This window comes from Sciurus vulgaris (assembly GCF_902686455.1).
Source record: "Sciurus vulgaris genome assembly, chromosome: 8".
NCBI lineage: Eukaryota > Metazoa > Chordata > Mammalia > Rodentia > Sciuridae > Sciurus > Sciurus vulgaris.
In genome coordinates, this window is record NC_136468.1 from 64,201,131 (window position 1) to 64,224,338 (window position 23,208).

At 38.1% G+C, this 23,208-nt stretch overlaps 1 protein-coding gene across 9 annotated transcripts in view; it reads left to right on the top strand.

Annotated features, from left to right (window-relative positions):
* MAGI2 (membrane associated guanylate kinase, WW and PDZ domain containing 2) overlaps positions 1-23,208 on the top strand; it is a 1,317,383-nt gene that overhangs the window by 1,194,315 nt on the left and 99,860 nt on the right. For all 9 annotated transcript variants that reach the window (XM_079150214.1, XM_079150216.1, XM_079150215.1 and 6 more), the window contains 4 exons: positions 10,768-10,953; positions 12,933-13,107; positions 17,901-18,120; positions 19,432-19,575. In XM_079150214.1, coding sequence (XP_079006340.1) covers positions 10,768-10,953; positions 12,933-13,107; positions 17,901-18,120; positions 19,432-19,575 — 725 coding nt within the window. The remainder of the gene's footprint in view (positions 1-10,767; positions 10,954-12,932; positions 13,108-17,900; positions 18,121-19,431; positions 19,576-23,208) is intronic.

The window sequence follows — 23,208 nt, forward strand, 5'->3', positions numbered from 1 at the left end:
TGGCTGTGTCACTATAGTATACTGATTTTAAGTCCTTTGGGTATAAATCAAGGAGTGGGATAACTAGGTCAAATGGTGGTTCCATTCCATGTGTTCTAAGGAATCTCCATAATGCTTTTCATAGTGGTTACACCAATCTGCAGTCAGACTGAGTAACTTTTAATGAACAGAAATTTATTGGCTTACAGTAATAACAGCAGGGAAGTCCAACCTCAAGTGCCAGCATGTGTCAAGAGCCTTGCTGAATCCTCCCATGGCAGAAGGTAAAGGGATCAAAAGAGGACAAGAGAGGATCAATTCACTCTTATCCCTTTATAAATGGCACCAATTCTACCCATGAGAGTAGTGTCCTCCTGACCTAATTAGGTCATGCCCCAATGGTAGTTACATTTTAACGTGAGTTTTTCAGGGAACAAAGACTCAAACCATAGCAGTAGCCATCAGTTAACCAGAAGAAGGGTCCTCATAAGGCATGAAACCATGTTGGCATATGGTCTCTGACTTATGGCCTCCGGAACTGTGAACTTTAATTGTTTGTTATTTATGTCAATCTAGGGTACTCTGTTATACCAGCCATAGCTGGCTAAGACAATATTATAATTATAAGTAAAAAACAGAATGTTTTACTGACACCATGCTTAAAGAAAAACTTTTTAAAAATTTTAAATATCATGATTGAAACTTAAAATTTAATACAAGTATTAGAAGATATGATAAAGGAAATCTTACATGAAATTGGACAAAAAGAAACAGAAAGTTTGAGAGAAGTGAGAAGACAATTAGCAGACAGATTCAGGAAGCTAACATCTTATAAGAGTTTCAGAAAGACAGACCAGAAAAATATGATGGAAGTTACCAAAGAAATAGCATTGCGAATGTTCCCAAAACCAAATGAAGGGAAATAGTCTCTATACTAACAAATAACAGCACCAAATGTGCTATTGTAAATTTCAGAACAAGAAAAGTACAGGGAATATCTTAAACACTTCAATAAAAGGGGCAATAAATATATCATATACAAGGAACAAAAAATCTTAACAGGTTCATACAAATTAATATAGTCATTTCTCAGTATCCATGGGAGATTTGTTTTAGGATTCATACAGATATCAAAATCCACCAATGCTTATGTCCCTTATATAAAATAGGTAGTATATGCCTCTAACCTATACATAGTCTTCCTTATTTAAATTATATTACATTACTTATAATGCCAATTACAATGTAAATATTATGTAAATATTTGTTATGTTATATTGTTTTGAGAATAACAATAGGAAAAATAATCTGTACTTATTCAGTACAGACTCAATTTTTTTCAAATATTTTCCATCCATGGTTGGTTAAATCCACAGATGCAAAACTCAAGGATATGGAGAGCTAGCAATAGTAACACTGGATACTACAAAACAGTACAGAAATGCCTGCAAATTTCTGAGGAAAACTGATGATTCTTTTTTCTTTTTTGAAAACTGATTTTTTATCTAGAATTTTATACAATCTAGAATCCTAAGCTAGAATTCAATCAAATGAGGTAAAAATACATTTTTTAATATTCAGAACTGAAATTTTTTTTTCTTCCATGCATGTTGGAATCTACTATAGAATATGCGCCAGAGAATTGAAAGAATAAGTCCAAAAAGATGACACAGGTTTAGGGAAATGTGCAGTTCACCTTACAGTCCAGCAGATATCCCTAGGATGACATGTGCAACTAACTTGAGAGAAACCTGTCTACCTGGGAAGGAGCTCTCCAGAGGAATAAATTGAAGAGCAGCTTTGGGGAAATAATTAAGGATATGACCTTGGTTCAGAGTGGGAAGGGGAGGAAATTGTGTAAGTAAAAAAACGAAATCAGGGTAAAAATCATAAGCAACAATGATTTAACCAAAAATAGTGATAGAACCATTCTGGAACAAGGAGAAATGGGATGCCAGGTAAGAGTACTAAATCCCCTACAATAATAGGAAATAAATAGAAACTGATTAAAATTAATAAATGGAGAAATAGCCAATTTATTAATTCTCTATAAGAATACTATTTAGAAAAGTGGGCAAGAAACAACTGAAAGATTTAAAATGTTTGCCTTTGGTCACAGAAATGGAGGAGAGGGGAGATGGTTACAGCAGGATACTAGGGTTTTTCATCACAAGCATTTTGGTTGTATTTAATTTTTTTTAATTGTATATGTATTACTTCAATTAAATCACTTTCATTATAAGAGGTTTCTAACTACTAGAAAATAGTACTATTATTGTTTGCCCCTTTCACAATGACATGAATTTTGAATTTTTTAGACAATTTTCTCATTCTATAGAATAATTCAGTATTTTCTAATAATTTGATAGGTCCTCTGTAATCAATTTTAAATAAAAGGAACTCATTATTCAGGAAGTAAGTTTATCATCAAAAGTTAGGAACTAACCCCTTGAAAGGTAGATGTGAAGATTTGTTTTAGATTGTTTTCTGTTCCTTTACATATTATCTGAAACCAAGAGATTCATCAGGAATAGAGGTTTATTTAGCTCATGGTTCTGGAGGCTGGGAAGCCCGTCAGTGTGGTGCTGGCACGTGTGAAGACCTTCTTATCAGACCTGATGTGGTGGAGGGCATAACATTGGGAGAGAGAGCAAGCATGCCAGCTCAGGTCTCTCTTCCTCTTCTTATGAAGCTGCTGATGCCATTGTGAGGGCCACACCCTCCTGACCTCATCTGATCCTAATTACCTCCCAAAGGCTCCACCTCCAAACCATTAGCATGTGAATTTGGGGATTAAGTTTTCAGTTCAGCAACTTTGGAAGACACCTTCAAACTATAACAATCTACACCTCAAATCTACAACTTTTTTTTTTTTAAGAATAAAAACAACTTATTTTTCTGCTCTCAGAGAAGAAACTCTTTTATTTTAATATCAAAATTTCTCTAATTTTTCCCCCACTATTACTGAATCAACATGCTGTTCTGCTAGCAAAGTTGCTAAAAGCTTTACTCACTAAAAGTACTCAAGTTAAACAACAAAAAATTTTGTCTTCTACCTCTTGACTGGAAAGTCATAGATTGCTAGTTTTATTGAGTGGTAAAATATTTATCCTTTTCCTAGTCCTTTGGGCAAAAATGCAGAATAGGGTTGGATAATTTGGTTCAGTGGAACAGAATTTTCTGTCACTATTTTCAGACCAAAACAGGTACAGAATGTTGTCCTAGCTATCTAGTTACCTGGCAAGGTAACTTCTAGTAATAGGTTGAGAAATGAGAAGTAGCTCTACAAAAGGAAAAGGCCAGACTGTGTAAATGGAGCAGTTTTCCATCTTCTTGTCCCTGTTGATTATCTATACCTCATGCACCTATGGATTTGTGGATCATGATTATGTTAAAGTGTTCCTGGAACACTAATGTCTAGACAGCTTGTCAGATTATGAGGGAAGAAATTATATCAATAGAATATATGAGCTTCTTGAAATATGTATTATTTATATATGATATATTAATGTCTACTTAAAGAACATTACCAAAGAATATTTGCTTTACAGATGACCCCGTAATGGGTGACTTACTACATAAGAATAATTTTTCACAGTATAATAAGAAAAACCAGGTAACTTTTAGTCTTCTTGAATCAGTCAGTGGTTGAAGAATTAAGCATTTATTTTTTTGTTATCTTCTTTTTTTGGTGCTGGGAATTAAACTCAGGACCTTGTACATACTGCACACATGCTCTACCACTGAGCTATACCCCTAGGATCTAGGGTATTTAAAAAGATGCTTACCAGAAACTATTTCTACTACTTTTTCTGGTGGTACACAGGGGAGTGAGAAATGCAGTCATCAGAATAAAGGACTGTTCTTGCTTCTTTTCTACCCCTCAAGCTTCTGGTGATTTTGTGCCATATTCTCATTTACATTTATTCCATCGCAGACACTACAAACCTTGATACAATGAAGAAATACACTCTGGGCAGTCTCCATAGGATCAGTTACATAATTTGCAATATGAAAACGTGGGATCCTTGTTCCAAATTTAATAAGGATGTCAAGAAAGGGAAAGCAGATCACTAAACTAAATATTAGGATCTGTGTGAGTACTCAGGTCACACACCCAAAAAGTTAACTGTGTGTCCACAGGCCCACCAAATCTTTTCAAACAGCAACACTATTTTAATCCAGCCTTATGTTGCAGAATAGAATAGTTAAGTCACAGATAATTATAATTCCTAAAGCAGTGAGTTTTATTTCAATTACCAATTCATTCTCAACATTAACTATAATATTTATTTGGTGCAAAATAAAGGCATAAATAATATTATATGACTGAGGTGTGTTTATCTCTAGCCAGAGAGTTAGTATTTTCTATATGATCCTTTTCACCTTTGGAAACATGAGTTCAGCTGGGTTCCCAAATTGCCAGTGATGGGCCCTCTTCCCATTCTCCCGCCTGACCATCTGCTTATTACCAACTGCAGGGTAACTAACTAAACTGTTCAACCACAAGAGAATGACTCATGGGTGCTGGGGGAAAAAGTGCACTTTTTGAATATGCAGTCCTTAAAACACCAGCTGTTCGATTTGGGATTTTGCAAATCAGTTGGCTATGAATTTCAGGGAAGACGTTTTAATTTTTGGAAAGCTAAATTTCACAGACTTCTAGAAGAAAACAAGGCATGCAGCCTACTTTTTCTTAATTTTACCATACAAATTTTTAAATACAAAACACATTCTTTTCCCATGTCTTTACCCTCTGACAGCTAAGAAAAACTCTTTCAAAGGGCACCTATTCACACTCCAGGAAGGGAAAACATCAGTCAAAAGGGTTTGCCACAATACAACATACTAAGTCAGGACTTCTAGAAAGGAAAGATAGAAAATAAGTAAGATTAATACTAGGCTCAGATTTCTGAAGGCAGAAAAACAGATCAGGAGTCTTCACCATATTATTAAAGAGATAGGAACTCTTTGTGACAGTTGATCTTCCACTGTTCCCATATGTTCCTCTCCATGGCAGCTGGGCTAAAGGCATCTTATCAGGGATCTCAGACAGGGAAGTAGGAAGGACCCCAAAATGACCTTCATTTTTCTCACCACTCTGAGTCCACCCTTGGACCCAGTAATTCACCCTTGCATGTTGCCATTACATGGAGTTGCCATTTGCATTTTATCTTAAATATTTCTACATGTTTATCTCTGGTCTCCCCAACCAGACTGTGAATTTCTTGAGGGCAAGCATCATGTGTTGTTTTGCTTTGGCCTTTGCCACTGAGCATAGCATGGTACCTGTTACTCAGAAGATTCTGTACAGATATGTTTCGATTGACATACTGATTAATTTATCCTCCTATTCCAGCCACAATTTTAAAACTAGACAGTAAATAATTTTCACAGATTATTGAGAGGAAAACAGCTGGAATCATCCAATTTAATAAAAATTTATCTTCCCATCAGGCCACAGATTCTCAATCCAAACAAACTTCCCTTGCCTCTTTAAGCTAATGACATGTTTAACCTTCACAAATTAATGGAATTGTGAGCTAACAAGAGTTTACGCTATTGATTGCCTTTTAAGTATTTATTTTTGTCACGCTCATTTCAGAAACTTCTCTCTTGTAAGTTTGACATGATTGATGCAAAATCCACTTTCCCTATCGAATGCTTTCCTCCATATACAAGGCTACTGTGTGGGATCTGTTAACAAGGAGATAATTAAATGTAAACATGAATCACAGGCTTTTTTTCTCTGAAAGGAAAAGCACATAAGCAGCCAGGAAATAATGAAAAAAGGGAACAGGAGAGGGCTCTAATAATCCCTTCCCTCAGGATTTCAGGAAGAATCTGTCATTAAAGCAAGAAAAGTCCTCCAAGTGGCCATCCTGTCTTCCCTATGGGGACTGACCTAGGGTACATCTCAACCAAAGTCCACTGACTGAATCAGTCCACTTTGACAAAGGGCTGAGGGAGCCTGGGTAGACATTCATGGATCCCAGAAAAGAACCCAATGGCAAAAATGAACTCACTTTAGAACTCACTTTAGAGAATATCTAGTCAACTCTCAGAATATTCCCGCTAACACAAGCATGGTATGTTGGGCAAGGCCAAGTCAATTCATCTATAGGAAAATGTAAAACATGTTTCAAAGTAAATGTTGTTCTTTACCTAGAAATGAATCATGTAATAGGAAAGATGGGGTTCCTTTTTCCATAATTTGGGATTTTTCAATTAAAATTTCTAACTAGTGACATACTGTCTCTTGCCCAAATGTCAGTATGCCCAAAGCCAAATGACATATTGTGACTTTCCCCAAATATCTCTGTATCCTAAGCACACTGTGTCAAGAAGACTGATCCAAAGACTTGATTTATGTTGCCGCCTGACAGATGATGTCCACGAGGCATGCCGTCTAAATGGACTGCACTCCAGCAGTTACCTTAGTCATCAATTCTCAGAGAATTAATGAGCACCATTCATCCCAATAATAGAAACCAAGGTCAGGACCTCTTCCTTGCTCTGTAATTCCATTTGCATTGCACAAAAAGCACTTGGGTTATAAGCTCTATGGACCTTATCACTGAGTGAATGGAGCTGCATCTTGTTCCCAGAGAGAATCCTCCCTAAGCACACCCCTTGTCAAAGATCTGTTGTGCATCAACATCAAATGTACTTACACGTGTAGGGGGAAAAAAAGGAAAAGGGGGGCTGCCTTCTGCTGCCGGGAGCTTCAAGTATTGTTTTTATTCAAGTAAATGCCGATGGAAAACATTTGTTATAAAACCACTTCAGGTACGTGCAATTACTGAGCAGGCAGTTTTAAATTGTGTGCTCAACTCATATTTTATGTAAGTCCCTCAACTGTTCTGTGTGGCTACCATAGAATTTATTTTTGTTTTTCATTCTTTTATTTGGGTTCTTACTCTTTTATTTTAGTTTTTATTCTAACTATTCTAAGAAAGTTAAAATGGTCCAGGAACTTAAGAATTATCACCCTAAGCAGATAATTCTCTTTACAGCAAAACTCTCCTCCTGAAGTCCCAAGCCGCATGTTTTCTTAGGCTGTCTCAGTCCTCCTGTTTCTCATAGTTCACGTTGCTTTCACCCACCCACATACCAGAACAAGAAGGGAGTAACCCCAAGGTTTAAAGCCACAGGCCAGTGTTTGAATATAGGCTTTGTCATTTACTCATTTTCTTAATAATAAATCAAGTATGTTTGTTATTCTTTTATAGCTACTTCACAATGTTGATGTAAGGGTTTAAAATAGGTACCTAATGCTAGACATGGTGGCACACAGCTGTAATCCCAACAGCTAGAGAGACTGAGGCAGGAGGATCCCGAGTTCAAGGCCAGATTCAGCAAGTTAGTGAGGCCCTTAGCAACTTAGTGAGACACTGTTTCAAAATAAAGAGCGGAGGCTGGGGATATAGCTCAGTGGTTAGGTGCCGCTGGGTTTAAGCCCCAGTACCAAAATTAATTTATTATTTAAATAAAATAGGTATTTAGTGCAGTGCCTGGAAATTAACATATTATACTATAATGTTGTTGTTTTTGTTGTTGTTGAGCTCACAACTGTGTGTGTGTGTGTGTGTGTGTGTGTGTGTGTGTGTGTGGTCTATATTTTGAAACTTTGGGGGTTTTATGCCCAGTAAATGTGACAGGAATGGAGAACAGAGCCATGAACAAGTCAAAAACAGCAAATGATCCAAATACCATTTGTCTGTTTTTTAAAGGATATTTCTTAATTTCCTTTCAAGTGTGTTTCTGGTACCCAAAGAAATGTTGCTATGACCAGAAGTCCTAACTGAACAGGGTCTGAAGACTCTCCCTCTTCCTCTCCTCGCACCTCACCTGTCAAAAGACAACTGCATCAAAGCACCCACTTCAAGCCACGTTCCTGGCTGCCACCCTCCCCTGGGTCAGGGCTACTCATGAAGTGTTTGCAGTTGCTGGCTTCGAGGCAGACTGCAGTCCAAGTAAAAGCACCAGGTGCGCAAAAAAAGTAAGAGGCTAGAGATCAGAGACAGAAAGTCAAGGGAGGCACAGCCTCGCATTCCAGGAGCAAAGGTTCTGCTGGGAGCCACCGCAGTTCTGATCCCTGTGTGACCTTGGGACGCTTACTAACTGCTGTGGCCTGCTTCCTCTACTGTGAACTTGTGTTATCTGGTGCCTCATATGCTTTGTTAAGGATTATATTATATATGTGTCAATGTGGATATCATGGAGGATGTCACAGCACAATGCTTGAAGGCTCATGTTAAGTACTCATAAATCATAAGAGGCAAGAAGAAGAGAAGTTGTTAATAAGTCAATAAATATGAAAGTAGATAATTAGATCTATACCATGTTGATTTCCCTTTGAATAATAAATTCTTACTTACAAGGTGGTGCTTTCCTACAAAGATCTGCAATATTTTTTGTGTGAAATCGGAGAGACTCTTGACCTCATCCAGGGTCTATCTAATCCCTAAACACATGTCTTTTCTAAATGAAACTGTTTTCATGTATGATTTTTAGGGATTAGTGCCTGTATGATCCTACAGTAAGCAGTGTTCCTTTAGTTTTAGTAGTGTTACAGGTTTATCTCACATGGAAAGAAAGAAAGTTGGAACCTACACACACACACACATAGTGAGATCAAAAATATTTAAAAGTTAATAATAACAAAAATAATATCAGTTAATACTTACAGATTGATTCTTATAAATCAAGCACTATTCTAATTAGTTCCTATATATGATAACTGATTTAATCCTCAGAACCACCCTTTGAGGTCAATAATATTATTATCCCAAATTTACAGTTGATAAACTCAGAAGCCAGCTGCCATGTGCACACCTATAATACCAGCCACTCGGAAGGCTGAGGTAGGAGGATCACAAGTTCAGGCCAGCCTGGGCAGCTTATCAAGAACCTGTCTGAAAATAAAAATTCAAAGGACTAGGGATATAACTCAGTGGTAGGACATACCTGGGTTCAATACCCAGTTCCAGCACCAGAAAAAAAAAAAAAAAAAAAAAAAAAAAAAAAGAAGGAAGAAAAAAAAAGACATAAAGGTAAAGTAACTTTCCAAAAGTTACACAGTACCTAATGTTATAGACATTATTGGCAGAAAGACCAGATCATTTGTGGATCATTCCAAGATACTGTTAAACATGAAAAAAAACAAAAACGGTAGTAAAGTTCAACTTAATTATGGTTGAAGAACAAATACCTTGCAATGGTTGAAGAACAAATACCTTGCAATGCCTACATCGATTTAAAAATCATTAATTGTTCTTATAGCATTTCTAACTGAGAAATATATTGTTCCAAAATTCTACAATGATCATTAGTACGCTCTAAGAAAGGTATTCTTAATTAAAGCCATTAGTACTTATGGTAAATAAAAATGTGTTTGCACTTCCAACATGATGAGTTCTACTTCAGGGACACAGGCTCAGCCAATATTTTCATATGCTATCTATAACCTTTCAGAGTGGAAGAGTGAACAAAGTGCAGGTTCATTAACTCACTAATTGTCCTTCCTTATCGTGGTTGTTAGCTGATGTTCTGCCTTTCTCTGCAACACATGCACAATATTGAGAGTTCAGGGTGTAGACATCCTTAGAGCATATGGATGATAAATTTTTTCTTTCCCTGTTTGTGAAGATTAAATCAATACCTGATTTCAAAGAGTGAGCAACAAGATGGGGCTGGCTATATTGAATGGAGAAAGGAAAGGGAATAGATTTCTAGATTGTGAACTCCTTGAAGGAATTAATGATGACACTGTATGCTATTGATATCTGACCCCAGAAATAGTTACCTTGATAGGTACTCAGCCATTTACATGAATAGAAGCTAGGAAAATCTATTTTCCCATGTCTTTTGCTCTTTCCACACATAAATAAGTAATAAAAATAAAGCGAATGTTCTTTGTTTTAAAAAGTCATGTAATATATTACATCAGTTCTAAAACGTTTCTCATATCTTAATGTCTTGACAATTAGCATCTTGGAGAGAACGGAGTATCATGGTTTAATTGGCAGTGTTTCTTTCACTTTCTTTTCTCATGGTAAAGATGTGTCTTACCATCAATGGCATCTTATATTTAATGAAATTCATTATGTATCAGACATTGGCAAGTCCTCAGGGGTATATATAAAGTAAATCAGAAAAAAAGAAGATTGCAAACATGTCACCTTTTAAACTAAAGTTAACTAGATTAGAGGGAAGTTGGCCAGAACTTCTTCACCAGGTGGCTACAACCCAGATTTGTACAGATTTCTTTCCTTTTTCTCCTCTCAGTTAAATAAAAAGGGTTAAAAATTAAATTCCTATGTCTTTTTAAAACTCTATTAATGTCTCTAGAATATGAGCTCTTAGTGCACAATGTTCTCCATCTGTGATTCTCCAATGCTCATAGGTACTAGACTCTCTCAAGGAGCTTCTTGGAAATCCATGGTCCTCTTCGCTCCTGTGGACATTCAGATTCAGATGGTCTGAGATCAGGCCCAGATAGTTGTACATTTAATCCTAGGGTCATTAGGATGCATCCAAAGTTTGAGAACCTCTGGTATATTTGTTTGGAGCTGGCCTATCACTGCAAAGGACTTGAATTTAGTAACTGGTCTCAGTAATATGCACAAGACCACATTTGATAGAAGTGATTGCAATTTCAAAAGGGAAATGCACTTAGTCAAGAAGGAAATCTGACATTGCATTGTTCTCTTTGGGGCTGGGACTAAAGGATAGAACTTGCATTGGTGATGTCCTTGATACCTATTTCTGTTGGGGTTTTTTTAGCTGTGCCCCATAAAATCGGACGCATCATTGATGGGAGTCCTGCAGATCGCTGTGCAAAACTAAAAGTGGGAGACCGGATCTTAGCAGTGAACGGCCAGTCCATCATCAACATGCCTCACGCTGACATCGTGAAGCTCATCAAGGATGCAGGCCTTAGTGTCACCCTTCGCATCATTCCTCAGGAGGGTGAGTGCCTGAGGCGGCCTTTCAGAAAGTCAGTCAACACAGGGACGTGCTCACCGGGTGCTCCTTAGCCTGCCTGCCTGGATCGTGGAGCTCTGGAGCTCGTGTGTTATTAGATTGCCAGTGATTAATTGTCATCTCCACTCTTGCACAAACTCACACTCCATTGCAGCCCACATCCTGGCTACTTACCACCAGTTTTATTCAGAAATCAAGCTATGGTGGCATTGCAGGCTCAGTAGTGTGAATCCCAAGACAATGGCTTATCCAATCATTCCCTGAGGTCTCAGCAATACGGTTTTTATGGTTCTATTAAGTTATATTAAGCCAGAACTCATTCAACAGAGTTAAAAACCAGAAAAAAGAAAAAAAAAAAAAAAAACTTCATGTTAACAGTTAACCTCTGGAGGATTCTTCAAAGTCAGATTGATTTTGAAAAGCTTGAAGAATTTTTGTGGTCTAAAGAGAGCTCATTTAGAAAATGCTGCATCTGATAAGAATTTAAAATTCCCACAGTCTCTTGAATTTCTCTGTACAAGGACTCCCCCCTGAGGCCTACAGAGTTCTGAGCACCACAGCTCACAGCCGGGCCTGGATGGCCATATTCACCAGACATGCACCATTTCCATACACAGTGGGTTTGTTACTGGTTTGTAGAAACTGGCTCATTAGTGATACTGAAGGATTCAGTCCCTGGAGCTCACTGGTGAGTGAACCATGGAGTCCCACACAGAAGCTAATGGGCTTCTTTAACTTGGCACCTTCTGTTTTAATCGACAACCCCCCCTTCCCATTCTATCTTACAACTATCTGTCATGCAGGTATAAATGACCAAACAGCCACCTGACTTTAAATGGAAAACAGTAGCTCCCAGCCAGGGTGATTTTGTTCCCCTAGGGGACATTTGAGACGTCTAGAGACATTTTTGGCTTCCACTGTTGAGGAGTGGATGCAACTGTCACCTAATCTGTAGAGGCCAAATATGCTGCTAAACATCCTCTAAGACACAGAACAACCACAGCAAAGAATTACCTGGCCCAAAATGTTTAGAGTACTGAGGTTGAAAAACCCTGATACAAATGGAAAAGAAATTAAAATATTTGGGCTATAAGAAAAGAAAAGAGTGGTTTATAATGGAAAGCCAAAAAAGTAATCTGTTTTATCACAAAACCAAAAAGAGAAGTCAATGAGCACGTTTCAACCTGCTATTGCATACACCAACATGTATAACACATTTAGTGGAAATAAACTCTAAGCATGCTTGCTTACTAAAAATCCAACTTCCTTCTCAGACTTCCCAGTCTAAAATGTATTTGTTCTGCCCTTATTCTAACATGCAGAGATAATCTCAGTTGAACTTTTGATGTTATGGGGGGCGGGGGTAGGAATCCAAGAAGCAGTTGTTGAAAAGAACAGACTTATAAATCTCCCCATGTTCAGAATTCTTTTCTTTCTGGAGAACTGTGGAGTACAGAGAACTATTAGCAAGACTGACAAGAGGCTGGGGAAGAGACTGCAAAAGGCATTTACTAGCTTACGGTTAGTTATTTACCTATACTTTACAAGAACCTTAAAACTTCTCAGTGCAGTCCAAAAATGGCGGCTAAAGCATTGTTTTCAGCAAGCAATACTGGAAACAGAATATTCTTTAGAGCTTATTCCTTTGAACAATTCTGTCATGGTTTAGATGGGGGATTTTTTTGTTTTGCTTTGTTTTTGTTTTGGCAATCTTTTCTTCCTACAAAACATCAGGAGACTGTTCATTACTTTGTTCAGTAACTGTTTTAATTAATGAAAGACCCCTCATTCCAGGAATGGTTTAGGACTTGATAAGCTTATCCTGCTGTTTAAAACCCTAACAAAAGCAGAAATGACCAAAGCCATGAGTCATCTGAGGAGGCAGAGTCACCACCTCTGGCCACTTCTTGCCCCTGATCAAATGCCAACCTGACCACATCTGCCACTTTGGTTCCCCATCACAGAGCTCAACAGCCCAGCCTCGGCACCCAGCTCAGAGAAGCAGAGCCCCATGGCCCAGCAGCACAGCCCCTTGGCCCAGCAGAGCCCTCTGGCCCAACCAAGCCCGGCCACCCCCAACAGCCCTGTCGCCCAACCAGCTCCTCCTCAGCCACTTCAGCTGCAAGGACATGAAAATAGGTAATGTTTGCTCTGACTTTTCTGATTCTGAGATGAAGGGAAGGGGAGAAGGAATGTTTGGGGAACAGTGCAGGACACAGGCAAGGAGAGAGATTTTCACATAGAAGTTGCCATGTTTGTGTGTGTGTGTGTGTGTGTGTGTGTGTGTGTGTGTGTGTGTGTGTGATTGTGTATGTATTGAATATGTGGTTTTATTAGTATATATAACTAAATGTCTGTCCTTCACAATGAGAGAAACTTTCCTGGGAGAGGAGCAATTCTAGCAATTGAGGAAGGGTTAACTAGCCAAAGAGTACATTAAGGAGGGTACAGAGTGATGAGCATGCAAAGACTCTCTGGCAGGAGGGAGCATATAAGCAGAGAAGAGAAATAAGGCCATGGTCATGGTGGCAGAGGGCAAGGAGTATGGTTTGAGGGGAAGCCAGTGAGGTTGGCAGGGCCCAACCTCTTTAGAGTCTCATGAGTTTTGATTGTTGTCTTAAGTGTCGAGGGAGGTCACTGGAGGGTTTAAACTGATACATGACACCATGGGATTCACTTTTCAATCTCTCAGTCTACCCTCTGGAGAACACACTGGAGGCTGGTCGGGGCAATGCAGGCTACGCAGTGACGAAGTGGCTGCCGCAGTCAGTGGGCCATGAAGCTGCTGTCTTAGAGCATGATGGTGATGTGGAGGGAGGAAATGTTGAGAGATTCATAAGCGTTAATAAGTGTTCATACTTTACTGTTTGGAATGAGTAATAACCTAGGGTCTTCCATGTCACACACACAGCATTGTGGACTGATGTGAATAAAGCACTTGGAATCTGGAAAACAGAATGCCAGATAAAAATAAACTTGCCTTCTTATCATGACTTGTATGTAACAGGGAGCCTGGGTTGTGTTGAGACATTAAAAAGAAAAAAGGAGGACGGGTTCCCTTGCAGTCTCCCCTTTCCAACAAGAGAAAAGCAGATGACTTGTGGGAATATCTCTGAGTACAGACCCCTCACTAGCCTTAGCCACAAGTCCAGTATTTGCTGAATATCTGTTTCCTGTGTCCTGCCTCCCCTGTTGGTGAAGGTGAAGTGAGACTATTGATGATTGCCAGAGCTCTCTGGGTTCATCATTCACACTGCTGCAAAACAAATTTTTTTCCTGTGCTACAGGTGGTATTTCTGTAAAGCTCCATTCTCCTCTGATTTTCCCATGTGTTTTCATGGAAAAGTGAGTGTCTGGTTGTCCCCAGCTGTTTATATTTTTAATATGTGCTGGGGGAGAGAAAAGCCCCATAAAGAAAATGATGCAGAGGCAAGAATCTGACAACCCGTGAGAAGAGTAAGTCCTGGGTGCCTCAGTAATAAGCCCCTGATGTGCTCGCTCCCACCACGTCCTATTTCGACAGATTGCACTTGCTTTCCCTGGGATCCATTTAGACCCAAGAGGAAGGACTTAAGGCCCACACAGTCCCTCAGTCAGTGTCAGACTCTTCTTCTGGGCTTTGCCGCTATAGATTAATCTTGCGGCCACATTCCATCTTTTCCTCTCAGAGTCGTTCTCCCCTGGCTGTGGGTCTTGCTTCTAGCCTGGGGTGGGGAATCTCATCCTTGGATGGGGAATCATCTCTTCTCTCCCTAATGTTAAGGAGTAAATTCACCCTCATCATCTGCAATCGCTCATCCTCTCCCTGAGAGGGATTCTTAGTGTGAAGGACAGAGTGCAAGGATATGTTATAGTCCTGGATGGAGGACAGCAGTGAGGTAAGGCCTCTCTGTGATCCCAGCTGCAACTAGCTCACAACTGGGACACTCACTGTAGCCCCTATTGTAGAAGGAATGGTCTTTGGAAAATATTTTTTTACTTGATGATAGAATGAAATATTTCCTAACTCTTGGATTAACACATTAGTCTGATCCAAATTTTTTAAATCACTAATATATTTGCCCAGTGTTCTCCTCTACTTTACTTCAGTAACATTAACAGCCTGAAAGTTGCTCACTCCCATTCTAGGGTCTTTATAGGTTTTCAGATTTAGTGCTTTGATTGTTGGTGGTGGCTCATTTGCATATGAATAAAGAGATTCAATAATTTCACAGATACCAGAAACATTTTCATAGGTGTTTTTAAAGATGACCATGGTATCAGAGGAAAAACTCTTCCCTTTTTTCCATATCAGGCTAGAAATGTCTCCAAGACTACTTACTGATAAGCCAAGTGCCCAAGTACAAAGAGTGCCCACCTACATGTCAGATTAAACCAATTCCCATGTTAGAATTGGATAAACTTAAATGACAATCTGCTTGCAAATTTGTTTTGTGAGTTAGAGTATGTGATATTTTGTCCTGTCTGTTTTTAAGATTAACTTCCCATGACACCCTGCACACTTTCTACCAATCTCTCCATTCCTTAACATCTTTTTGTTATGTGCTAGGAAACACAAATAATTGTAAAATGAACATAGGTAAAATACTATTTAAGGAGAAACATTTGTTGAAAACAAAAAAAAAAAATTATAGAATATGTTCCAAAGTTACTCTAGAGCTCGCATTTCCCAGCAAGAGCAACTGATATTTGACTGGGATTTAAAATAGCAAGGGCAGTGGGAGAGCATTTGAAATTGGCATCTTTTGCCACCTTGAACCCTAGGATGCTCAAAGCTCAGGTCAATTCTTGAAGGACTCACAAGATGCAGAATCTCACCTGGGCATCATTTCTTGGTTCTGGAATTTTTTCATACCATAAATATGTGCTAGAATTTACCATTAGTTATCTAAAACTTTATACCTCTAACATCATGTTAATAATGGAATTAATAGGTCCAAAGAATTATATTGATGACCTTGTTTCATTAAGGAGTCTATTTTTAATGATCCTGATTTTTCCATAAACTAAATTGTTTCACATATTCAAAGCAAATTAATTTTGCCCTAGTCAATGTATCATCCATTTAAAAGTTAGCAACATTCATAAAAAATTAGGTTTATTTTCCTTGTTACAGTGTTCTTCAATGTGAAGTTCAACTTAAAATTCTGACAACATGACACTGGTATAGAATGAAGTTTGAGTGCTTGGTGGCCTGGATGACAGCTGTTTCAAGTTTCAACTGTTCCTATTTCTAGTCATTTGTGTAGTCTTTGGGGAGATCCTTACATTTCACCCTTTTTTGCTATACCTCATGACACATCTGGTTGGAAACGGAGCACATAATGGATATTTCATACTAATACCACACAGATCATGAAAATAAAGTGACTATGCTATAACAAAACAGTGCTACATCAAAACCACCAAGCAAGTTATTTCTAGAAAAGAACCAACACACACCAACAAATGTCACCCAGTCCAATTCCTTTTGTTTAATGCATTCATTTGCATAGTTAAGCATCTTATTCAAAGCATATTTTAAATTATTCTGTTCTCAGCATTCATACTCTCAGTAGGTGAGTGGACTATAAGGAATAAAGCAGAACCTGAATTATGCATCTCACAAACGGAATGTTCTCCCCTCTGCAGGGTAAAGTAACAAATGGAATCTACTCCAAGTGGATTAAAATAACTACAGTACTAACCCCCTTCCAAGAACTCCAAATAAACACATCTATTGTCCTGCACTTTCGGTGCATCCTCACCAAATATTAGATTATAATAGTAGCAACTGTTCAGTGAGGGATTTTTAAAAAATGTTTCATACTAATCAGCAGCATCAGTGAGACCATAAGCCAGGAAAGAAATCATCTAGTCTTAAAGGTAAAAAAAATCTATTGATTTTGAATCTTTTTTCCTGAAACACTTGAGCTTTTCTTTGGTGCTAAATATTTTCTCAATTCCTCATAACTTCTGTATTAATCTTAGATGAAATTGCTATTGTATAAAAATGTATTTTTTTAATCTACCTGCATCCCTGGGTAGCTCGTTATACACTGTTGCTATGGCAATAGATCCTGAATTACAGAATTAAAAGACCCCTATACCAGGGTGATTATTTTTCAGTTTACTTTTTCAATGATTCTATAATGGTGGGTATTGGCTATGTTAGTCCCATTGTGAACCAGGAACCCCTCAGCTTACAGAAGTTTGGATTTGTAAAACTACCAAATTGCTAGCTCTGGCCTCTGTGCTTATTAGTAGCTAATAGCTAGAAATAAGCAAGAAAAAAAATGTTGGATAACAACATTTTTGCCTTCCCTTCCATCTTATACCCAATCCTGATAACTGTGGTTTAGTTTTTAAACATCTGCATCATGCATTTTTAATTTTACCAATGATCCAGTGACTTTTGTTAATTATACCTTACTATCACTCCTGTAACCTCAAAAATATTTAAAAAGATCCAACTTAACAGGTTGAAAATAGCCTTTCATTGTGTGTTAAGTATTAGAGATCATTTCAATCATGCTTTCATGAGGTGGGGGTGGGGGGCGAGAGAGTTGGTTTGCTATTGTTTACACTGACATTTTGGATAAATAGTTAAATATCTAACTCCCTGGATTTTCTGTGATTGTACCATTTTTAAATATCCAGAGTTAAAGGGGTAGATATAAATTAGTCACTTCCCACAAAGTTTTGGTTAAATCATCATTGGTACCTAGATTACTTCAGGACCCAAATGAAAAGTAGATAATATGACATTTGTCACAGATTTTTAAATAATACTCATCATGTATTTAATCTCATAATCCTAAACGTACAAGAAGACCAGCATGAGGAATGGCTCCCACAAGCTGGTACGGCCGGACATGCCTGGAGGTCATGTGATCGTCTAGTCTCCTTAAAATGCTGAGATGCCAAAGCAAATCCCCTTTCCATTTATTTAGTTACAGGTCGGAAGTAAAGGCAAGGCAAGATGTGAAACCAGACATCCGACAGCCTCCATTCACAGACTACAGGCAGCCCCCGCTGGACTACAGGCAACCCCCAGGAGGGGACTACCAGCAACCCCCACCCTTGGACTACAGGCAGCCTCCCCTGCTGGACTACAGGCAGCACTCCCCCGACACCAGGCAGTACCCTCTGTCAGACTACAGGCAGCCCCAGGTACCATGGCCCAGAGATCAAGTGCAAGAAAAAAAACAGAAGGGGAGACAGAAAAGAACACCCATCTGGGATAGAGAGTCAGAATTCTATTTCTAATTCTGACCTCAGGATTAACACCTGCATTTTAAAAAGGCATTGGATAAATAAATCTATTTCAGAATAAATAAGGTTTATCCATCCATCCATCAATCAGTAGTGGGTGGATAGTAATGGAATGAACTAATCCCTGCTGAGATTAACTAGCTAACTCCCATTGCCTTGTTGAAGTTTTTAAAATGCTCTCAGGTCTGAGGGTGTTGCTCAGAGGCAGAGTGCTTGTCTGGCAATGTGCAAAGTACTGGGTTCCATCTCTAGCACTGCCTAAAATGAGCTCTTATCTGGGCCCTCAGGATGCTGCTAATGCAGACAATTTCACATTTGCCAACAGTGGAGTTATTTTAGGTCCACAGTTCTTCACATGGTCCCCTACTTCCCACTGTGTGATAAAGGGCCAAGCTCTGTGCAGAAGGTAAAGCCTGACCTAGGTTCATTCTTCCCGACACAGCCTCTGGACACCTGTCTATATAGCCAAGGATGCAGTTATAGCTATTTTTGAGGGATATACCTCATGGAGACTTCCTCAACCTCACTGAGCTTCAGTTTCCAAAAGGGAGAGTCTTCCTTACAGGTCAAAGTGAGGATTCAACATTTTTGAAAGAAATCTAGACCAGAACTTAGTATCTATTAAATATCCACTTTCTGGTAAACTGAATACCAAAGTACAAATTAAGTACAATTTCAACTGTCAGATTACATTGTGTTTTATTATGAATTGAAGTTAAAAGAGTTTAAGAACAGTGAAGGCCAGGAAATCTTGAACATACTGCATTTTAGGGAAGAGAAATTGATTTTGTACACTTCAACTTGATACTCAGTAGTCAGAAATACAGTCAGAACCTATTAAATTTCAACAAACTTTTCTATTCGACAAACTGATTTGCACACATACAACTGATATGCTTATTTATGGTTCTTACAGAAGTGAACGAAAAAACTCAGAAGAGATGATGTTAGTCAGGCTTATATGCAATAATCACAGGATTTTTAAGTTAGCTGACTACCAAAGTAAACAAGCTACCTGGTGGTTCTTTTTAAACCATTCCTATCCACTCAAACTTTTGAAGTTGTGTCTTGCATTTTCATAGTTTGTGAATTCAGATTTCTTCTCACATCATGTCATTAATCCTGAGAGGGAAGGACAATGAGAAACTGACCACAGAAGCCTCTCTAATACTAAAAATTGCTTATTCCATTTTCTTCCCAATCCCAAAGGATTTTGATTATTTCACTGTGGACATGGAGAAAGGAGCCAAAGGATTTGGATTCAGCATTCGTGGAGGAAGGGAATACAAAATGGATTTGTACGTGTTGAGATTGGCAGAAGATGGGCCAGCAATAAGGAATGGAAGGATGAGGGTAAGAACAGTCTCTTATATAGAATGGCTCGGTTCTGAATGCAAACCTCATTATCATTAGAATGCTGAACATGCTATCCCACAAGTGGAGTCCATCCGGGTTCCTCCCTCTTTACATTTCATGACCCAGTTTCTTAAAGGTTTGGTTAAACGCTAAGAATTAAAATGTCTCTCATTTTTCTACTTACAACCTAAATGATAAGCCTCAAAATAGTGTTGTTTTTCTAAAGAGCAAACTAAAGAAAATGGACAGAGTAAAGAGCTGTAAGAAATAGCTTAAAAAGGAGACATGGCTCCATAATTTTTTCTATTGTTTGGTGATTTGTTTTTCATTGAAATTGAATCTTTTAAATTTTTTTTCTCATTTTTTGCTCTATCTCCCCTGTTTATTAACCATATGTTCCTGTGTTACTTTGGAAATATTTTGTGTGTGTGTCAGCTGCTCTTTTGGTTTTGTTGTTGGGCAGACAGAAGTAGTAGGAAAAAAGTGGATTGGGGTTCTTCAATACAGGTTGTCCTTAAAAATAGTAGCAGTCAGAAACTTTTCAATCAGAGTGTAAACTGAAGGTCGATTTTTTTAATGTAATGGTTGCTTTAAGGCATTCAATTGATGAAGTAACTGATTATTCATCTAAAGGGACAAAACTTGACAATAGAGAACATTAAACAATGTCTCTCTCAATGACAACTGGGGTTACCCACAAAATAAAGGTTATCATTACAAGTAAAATCTAGAATTCCCTCTTGCCCTCCCTCCCTGCACTTTAAGTTAATACAGAAAAACTGTGACTTTTGGGTTCTAGAACCTCAGATTCTTGTGCTGAGCCTCACGAACCTCTTGTTCCTGAATGATTGAACCTGTTATGCCTACTACTGAGTCTTCCAGGCCAAGGATTCACCCACAGCACAAAAGCAGAAAGAATGCAAATCATGTCTGTTTCGCTCCCTCCTCCGACAATTCTTTGACAACTGGGGGGTATCAGAGTTGGAATTTGATTGCAATGCTGACTCCAGAGACTGCAGCCCTTGCCCTGATCCAGCATCAGCCTCCTCTTACCCTGTCTGGACGAGATTTTACGATAGGCCTCCACATGGTTTCTTGACTCCACAACTTCCCTCTAAATCAGAAGGGTACTTTCCTCACAAGCTACAAAGCCAGTTCACAAGTGATTAAATAAAATTAAATTCATCTTTGCCATGGTGGTGAAGTCAACATAGCACAAAGACCAGGAGTGAAAAGACCAGAGGCCTGTGAGATAAGATAAGGACCTCCATCCTAAGTAGACCTCAGAGAGGGCCTCTATTGGTTCTAAACAGTGGCCACATTTTTTTAATAAAAGGTCTAAATGGTCTGCAGCTGAATACATGCAGTACTCCCAAGGCAAAGAAGCCTAGATAGGAAAGTATCCTTACATACATAAAAAAGATTATTCTTTCCTATAAAATTTAAGCCAGAGCAGTGGTTCTCAGCATGGTCCCAGGCATAAGCTTTTCCTGGGAACTTGGAAATGCAAATTCTCTAGCTGCACCACGATCTGCTAAATCAGAAACTCTCACCAATTAAACCAGGTTGTGTTTTAAGAAGCCCTCTGGGTAAATCAGGAGCGAACTGAAGTTGGAGAACCACTCAGCTAGAGGGAGCTGTCATAACACAGATGTGACAGGCAGGACAGGTATGGCTTAGGCTTTGTTCATCCTCCCTAGACCCTTGATGAAGGTTTCCATCCTGTTCCAACCGGCTACCTGAGAACCTTAGGTCCATGTAAACTCAGATTTAGAATTCTGTAGGCAGGTGCTGGATTTTATGAAAGATGTTATTTCCCCCTGGCAGGTGATAAAAATGAGTCCTCCACCTGGGTTTCAGAAATGGTGTTTTCACTTCTGGTCCGAGATTATTAAAATAGACACTATTTCATCATTTTTTGTTTCGTTCTTACAAGGCAATCTATTCTTCATGTGTATAAGCTATCAAAAAAGAATTATTATGGTTAGTTTTAGGTAATATGAGTTATATATATATATGTGTGTGTATGTGTGTATATATGTGTATATATGTAAATTAAGTTACAACTATCTGTATAGATAGCTATCTGTAATATATATTATATATATTATAGATAGATAGTTATAACTTAATACTCAAAGAAAATTAGTTACTTGGGAGTCAAAGATATTCTATTAATCAGATTTCACTGGTTGGTTTTTATCTCTGGTCTTTAAGATTGGGAACTTGGCAGGGAGGAATAGAAGACTTATTTCTGCTATTTATGAACTCTATTTGATATTCAAGTGACTGGAGTTTTCTAACTCATGTATTCTTAGGACACCAGTGCAGAACTTACCCCCAACAGGATAAGAGGTCAATTAATAATACAAATTCAACCATGCTCATATTAACTACTCTTAGAATTAGACAATATGTCAGATCTGTAAAGATTTTTCTTGATCACAACATATAATTAATTCAGATCTTATGTTTATTATCATATTTAATCATTTAAAACTAATCTTTTCTACTTCATTAGTCCTTTCAAAAAACTAACAATAATTCACAGATATGTATAAGTCCTTTCACCAAGGAACAGAATTAATTAATATTTGAATGACTTAATGGTTTATTTAAACTAATGCATAAACTAAATAATATGTATGTTACCAATTTGAAAAATTCACAATAAAATTAATCTGGGACCCATTTCTCACCTTATTGTAAAGTTCTACCTTGATACTACTAGTGTCCAGGTACAAATAGATCTTAAATATCTGTACAAATTATGCCTTATAAGGCAGTTGTTTACTGCATGATTATTATGACGTGGTTTGTAAATTTCCAAGACTCCTGAGAAAACTCAGTGAACTAGACATTCATGAACTATCATTAAAAATTAGCTCAAAAAGAAAAACTAGCACAAAGTTCTACCTAGTGACTGAAAGACCCTCGTTTCTTCTTATTAACGTGATTCCTGTGTCTTCCATCTCAATGTATTATTTCTTCTGTGTAAAAGCTAAATATACACATACTTCATTATCAAATATGTTTGAAGGATGCAGTATATTTTTTCTTCTTTTTATGATCAGGAACAGAAGGGAAAAGTCAGGGAATGGTCTAATAGCAGGCTATCTAAGATTAAATCTGGCACAGTAAAATTGTGCAAATCAGAATTACTACCAAAGAGATGGGTCTTTCTGAAAAATTATTTTGTATAACAATAAATGGATTACTATGCCCTTCAGTTAGGGATGCAAATAATACTACTTTTGAACACTTTGCTAGTGCACCAGATTTTGTCATCTGAACCTGAGACTTTTCCTGTGTTAGTCTGATTGTAGGAAAATGATGCCCCAGGACACAGCTAAGAATACAGTGAAACTCAGGTACAGCGTGTGTCAGAGGAGATAGCTAACCTAGAAGTGAGAACATCTTCTCCTGTGGTACAGATAATTTTTAAAGCTTGTCCGTAGGCATTCAAGTGTCACCCAAGAAAAAATATCAATGATCCTTCCACCCAGGAGCTCCTTCATGTATCAGGAGAGAGTCAGTAGACATATCCCGGAAGCGAATCCCAGGTGAATGATGCACTTTGGTCTTTCCGGGGATCTGAAGCCACGAGAATTATATTCTAGCAAAGATTTT